This window comes from Mesoplodon mirus (genome assembly GCF_964341445.2).
Source record: "Mesoplodon mirus genome assembly, chromosome: 6".
Classification (NCBI taxonomy): domain Eukaryota; kingdom Metazoa; phylum Chordata; class Mammalia; order Artiodactyla; family Ziphiidae; genus Mesoplodon; species Mesoplodon mirus.
The window spans coordinates 3,884,792-3,891,173 of record NC_138982.1 but is presented as its reverse complement, the minus strand read 5'-3'; the positions used below and the strand labels follow the sequence as shown (position 1 = coordinate 3,891,173).

The 6,382-nt window shown below is 45.2% G+C and overlaps 1 protein-coding gene across 1 annotated transcript in view; it reads right to left on the bottom strand.

Moving 5' to 3' along the window:
• Positions 1-594: 594 nt before the first annotated feature.
• The window catches only part of IL20RB (interleukin 20 receptor subunit beta), a 31,110-nt gene continuing 25,322 nt past the window's right edge, over positions 595-6,382 (bottom strand). Inside the window, exon 7 of the mRNA XM_082625761.1 lies at positions 595-853. Within this exon, the coding sequence (XP_082481887.1) occupies positions 746-853 (108 nt within the window). The 3' untranslated portion in view covers positions 595-745. The remainder of the gene's footprint in view (positions 854-6,382) is intronic.

Below are 6,382 nucleotides of genomic sequence, written 5' to 3'. Positions count from 1 at the left end.
GCATCGCACTTCTGATCGACATCCTCTGCAGTCTCACCTCCTCATGCACGTGCATTTTAGCTGCTGTCCTCAGTGTGCACACACCATTACCCTGTACAGCATTTCACGTGTCTGCAGCATCTGTGTGCGGCCCATTTCCAGGGGGCTGTGGCCTCCCTCCGGGTCATGGTTTGGAGAGCTGGCTGAGCCATTCAGTCACCTCTGCGCAGGCATTTGGCTCGAAGTGAAGTCAACACCGTTGCACCCACCCTTCCTTTCCTCTTCAAGGTTCCTCTAGCAAAGCAGGATCTCCAAGCCAACAGGTGCATAGAGCCTGGGATTATCCTTGTTACACGTGTATCTACTGCTCTTCAGAAAAGCAGAACCAATCCCAATGCACAGTGTTGCCAATTTCCCTACAGCTCTGCAAGAGGTGGAGAGATGATATGGATATATATACAATACACATGATTTAATGGTTGGGTACTTAATCCCCTCATTGTATAGTTGAGAAAACTGAGAGACGAAGCACTTTCCACAGGGTCATCCCCCTAGAGGACAGCAGAGAGATCCAGTGCTGGAGGTCGCATCCCCTGACCCCCTCTCAGTGCTCCGTCGGCCACACCACTCTACCTCTGACAGTTGCTTCTAACACAGACACAGCAGGCTCTTCTTCTCTTGTCCTTTGTTCTTGGAGGAAAGCCAAAGCACAGCCCTTCTCCTCGCCCTCCCGTGTCCTGCAGACCAGGTTTCTAGACTTCACCTGCTAGATCCAGACCCTGAGGAGCTCCTCAGAAGACAGCCCAGCCGCCACACAGGCTTCCACCTCTTCCCTTCTGCAGCTGATTAGCTTCTGGGGTGAATTAGTTATTATCTGCAAAACAATTTTCATTCATATTCAGTAGGTGAATAGTCATAGTAATAGTAATCGTGGAGAATATCACCAAAAACCTCGACTATCTGATTCATTAACTTTCCAGCAGCAGAAAAGCCCAAAGACAATTCTAACCCTTAGAGCAAGGGCTTCCCACCTTCACTGAGGTCGCCTCCCAGGTCCCCAACCAGCAGATGTCTTGGGGTCCTGCCTCCTCGGCACTCCTCCCTAGGGGACCCTGCCCCACAGAAGCCCAGAATGTAGTTCTGGTCCAAACAATCTAACCTTCTTCCACCAGAGAGCTCTGAAGAGAGTGACGTGGTCTGAGGTGCCCCACGTAGAGCACTAGCAGGGTGTCTGGTCCAGGGATGGTGCTCCATAAACAGGGGTCCCTCCCTACTCGTACTTCACATTCCTGCTATCTTCTCCCAGCAACCCCAATACATCATCATAACTGGTTGTAAAAATGCAGGTATCAACCTTTCAGGGCGACTTTCCCCAGTGTCGCCGCTAGCCCACTCACCTCCAACAAACTCACTTGGGTCTTGCACAGCTTCTCCCACAGCCCTTCCCATCATCACTTTTTTTTTTCCTTTTTCTGTTTCTTTTTCTTTCTTTCTTTCTTTTTAGCTGCACCATAGGGCATGTGGGACCTTAGTTCCCCAACCAGGGATCAAACCCATGTCCTCTGTAGTGGAAGCGCAGAGTCTTAACCACTGGTCTGCCAGGGAAGTCCCTCCCTGTCATCACTTTAAAGAGTGGCATGTGGGCACAGACAGGTGGGCACAATGGTTTCCTCCACCCCCATCCCCAGAGACATTAGCTTCATCTAGTCGGTTGCCCTTGATCTTGTTTGTAAAGAGGTGGCTACAGGGCTCACTCCTGGTGTCCACAGGCAAATAATGGGAAAGCAAGGCTCAATGAATGGGATGTCAGTGTGGAGCCCACCACCAATTCCCTGAGGCTGGTCTGGGCAGATTCTCAGGACGCTGGCTATCTACATCTGCAGTGCTTATACCTGATTGCTTTTTAAACTCTAGAGGAGTGCCTTGCAATGGAAATGTAATGTGAGCTACATATGCCATTAAAAATTCTCCAGTAGCACATTTTATAAAGTAAAAAGAAATAGGTAAAGTTAATTTTAATAATATATATTATTTTAAAAATAAATATTATTTCAACACGTAATCCACATAAAAATATTAATAAACTATTTTATACTCTTCTTGTACTGTCTTCAAAATCTGTCATGTATTTCATAGTTACAGCACATCTCAATTTGGACTAGTCACATTTCAAGTGCTTAATCATCACATATGGTTAGTGGCTACCATACTGGATGGCGTCCTTCTAGAACATTAAATTGAAACAGCTTAATCTCAGAATTTCAGAAGGTACAAAACTGTTGTCCCATAGTTTAGAACAAACTTCCAAGCAAGGTTCAGCTGATATATATATTTTTTAATTTGAATTTGTTCTTAACATTTGAAAATCAGATTTATTATAAAGTCTGGATTTCTGAATTCTCATTTCAAATTTAGGAAGCACTGGCTCACATCCCGTCTTGGCAGCAACCTGCATGAACTGAGAAGAAGCTGCTTTCTTTAGCTGGGCCATGTTTGCCACGGTCCTCATATCTATCTCTCCCTATTAAATCACATTTATTGCACTGTACACTTTTTTTTTTTTAATCTGTCTGGGCCCCAGAAGCATCTGGGCTCACAAACTTCACTTTCTATGAGGCACACAGAGTCAGACTTGAGATGGTCCATTGGAGCACGTCTCAATTTAGAGATGACTAACTTGAGGCCATCTTGATGTTTGCTACCCACATTACAGTGGAATGTGACAGCAATAAGAGAAAGAATAAAGTGAGTCACAGAAAGGAAACAAAGAACCTTTAGCACCAAAGCCTCCATCCCCGTGAAGCAATTATGGATAAAAGACAAGGAAAATACATTATATTTTAAAATAGGGAACACACAACGAGCAGTCTTAATATAATTTTCCTTGCATATATATTTTTGCCGTAGACTGTTACTTGGTGATAAAAACTTGAATGGAAAGACATTCTTAATGGTATATTTCAGAGTGCAACCATCACCAACTGTAAAATTATAGATGAAGACATGCAATGTTTAATCCAAACAGACAAATTAAACATTTACAAACTCAATAGGACTTTTTGAAGCCTTGTTGAGGATTTCCACTTGGTAATTTTCCATGGTTTAATTGGAAAGATGCATGGACTTTGCAAGGTTGGCTGGAAGTTGCTTTTTAATAGTTTGGAGGATTATCTATGACCAGTGCAAATGCTGAAGTGCAATTAGGCTGTACTAAAGTAAAGGTTGAGAGGGGGAAGATGGTGGTGGTGATGTGCAGCTCCAGAACTTATTTAGGATTTGATGGACACTAGCTATCTATTTCTCACACAGCACTGTGGGAAATGCATACACTCAGAGAAACTGTCCATGTTAAAATCTGGGGAGAAACAGAAATTAAAAGCCTTATGGAAAAGAATGCATGTAGGAACAGACACTAGAACAAAGTAGGAAGGATGGTAAGGGGAACAGAGAAGCAAAAGGTGGTCAAGGGTCATGGCATTTATCTTCCATGGACAAAAGTGGTCATTCTCTCATAGAATCTCCTTGTCTCGGGACTTCCCTGGTGGTCCAGTGGGTAAGACTCTGTACTCCCAATGCAGGGGGCCCAGGTTTGATCCCTGATCAGGGAACTAGATCTTGCATGCGTGCCGCAGCTAAGAGTCTCATGCCACAACTAAGAAGCCCACATGCTGCAACGAAGATCCTGCATGCCACAACTAAGACCCAGTGCAGCCTAAATAAATGAATAAATAAATAAATAATATTTTTTAAAAAAGAACTTAGTAGGGAATCCAGATAATACTTAAAAAAAAAAAAAAAAGAATTTCCTTGTCTGTGGTCTCATCTCAGTTGCTTGGTTTTCTCCAAAAGCTATTTTTAGGGTATGACTCATCATGCATTAGGATTCCTAGGAGCTCTTGCCATTGGAGGGCTTTCCTCGTGCCCCTGAAATTCTATAGGGAACGGACCCTTTACATTGTTCTTTCCCTGGCCCTTTACTCTGTGACTCCCTAACAACGCACTGGGTCCTGTGAGGGAACTCGGCTAGGTCATTGAATGTAGGACCAGAAGAGGGAAATTGAAGGAGGGTATTAGGAATGGAAGAGCTCGTGAGTAGAGGGTAAGCATGGGAACAGAGTTGAGAGGAAAGCCGTAAAGGGTGACTACTCTGTGGAGTCCAGCCGAGGAGGCTGAGCTTTTCACATGTGTGGAAAAGAAGAGCTAGTGACCTGCTGAGCCAGGAATGCTCCCCTCCCATCATCATTGTTTTGGGTTCATTCAGGGGTTCTTCCTTTACTGCAGGGCTCCACTTCTACTAACGGCAGAGGAGCACCAATCAGACCAATCCTCCTGCAGATAGCAACTTCAAAAACGGATCAAAATATGAAACCAACTTCCTTAAGTCACAGGAGAGCAACCAAAAGTTGACACTTGGAAGAAAGGAATGTCTCTGGGTGAGTTTCCCATTTTTTACAGTTCCCTGAGGAACTGAGGGCAGGTCTCTCTTGGTGCCATGAACAGAAGAACCAGAAAACAGATATGGGTGCAAACAGAAAAGTTAGGAAGTGAGAGGACTAGAGTTAAGTGGTAATGGATTAAACATTCCAATTAAATGGCAGAGATTGTTGGAACAGATTCACTTAAAAAACAAAACAAAACAAAACAAAAAACCTCTGTGCTGCTTCAAGAGACACTATTTAAATTTGAGAACACGCATAAGTTTAAGATAAAAATATGGAAGAAGGGCTTCCCTGGTGGCGCAGTGGTTGAGAGTCCGCCTGCCGATGCAGGGGACACGGGTTCATGCCCCGGTCTGGGAGGATCCCACATGCTGTGGAGCGGCTGGGCCCGTGAGCCATAGCCGCTGAGCCTGCGTGTCCAGAGCCTGTACTCCGCAACGGGAGAGGCCGCAATGGTGAGACGCCCGAGTACCGCAAAAAAAAAAAAAAAAATATATATATATATATATATATATATATATATATATATATATATATGGAAGAAGATACACCCTACAAACAGTAAACCAAAAAGGGCTATATTGATATCAGGATAAGAATACTGCCAGAGATAAAGAGGGGCATTTCATGATGATAAAAGACTCAATTATTCAGGAAGACCTATCAATCATAAATATGTATGCACCTAAAACAAAGTTCAAAACACATGAAGGAAAAATTGACATGAAAGGAGAAACAGACACATCTACACTCATAGTTAGAGATTTTGTTGTCTCTCTCTCAATAACTAATAGAACTATACCAACAAAATCAGTGAGGACAAAGATGATCTGAACAGTATTAAACATTTTGGCCCAACTGATATTTATAAAACACCACCCAACAACAGCAGAATACACATCCTTTTGTGCTTCAGGGCACTCTGAGCCCCTCAAGTTCTTGCTGGAGGGGATGCAGGCCAGCCCTGTCCCCTGTGTTTGACACATCCCACTGCCTTTATGTTTAGCAGTAAACCCTTTAGTCATCCGGAGGTGCTGGAGGGGGAACCGATGTAAAGAACACCAGTTGGTAAGCATTATGAAAAGAGGCAAATGAAATGAGCAAATATCCGTAAAGCCTAGAACGGTGCCTGGTGCTTAATTCTGGGCCAGTGTCCCCTGGAGTCATGACTCCCTAAACTCCTGGAAAGAAAGAGAGCTGACACTAGGATCATATGGTGGGGCGTGTGGGGTGTCCTGAGGACTGGACTGTAGGGAGGGTTAGTCCTCCTGTGATGGGGGAGCATGGCTTGTGCTCTCAGGGCCCTGTGATGTCACAAGAGGGGCTCCTTCCAGGGTGACTCCTGGCTGATAAGGAACTACAGGAATGTATAGCTTGCAGGCAGTTCTGGCTCTAGTTGCTTCTGAGAAGCTGACTGCTAACCCCATCCTCCCAGGACAGAAGGGTGAGATATCCCTGAGGTGACAGGGATGGGTTTGCTTTTGTTTGTTATTATTTTGTTGTGTTCTGTTGCACTGCTCGGTGGCTTGAGGTCTGGGGCGGAGGTGGGGGGCTAGGGTGCACAGGAAGCAGACAGATGCAACGTGTGGGGAGCTCTGGAGGCCTGCTTTTGCTTTTCCCCGACCCTGGCACAGCACACAGGGCCTGTCCCCACTGGAGACACTCAGATCTATGGCCCAGCGACCTCAGGAGTAAGATAAGAACCCTGGCTTGTAAGGAGTTGGGATCCCTCACCTTGGGTAGTCACAGGTCCAGGTAGTCCCCCTGCCCCCAGCCAAAGGCAAAGCAGACTCCACATGCCCTACTTTCACACACGTGCGCTTCACCCTGAGGACCCATGAGGCTCTTGGCGTATGAACTGACTATGTTGTGTTGGAACATATTTCTGGATGCAGCTGCTGTTACAATGATGGGAGGGAGGTAAGAAGGCTCGGTAGGCCAGTCCTCAGGGTAAGACTATGCAT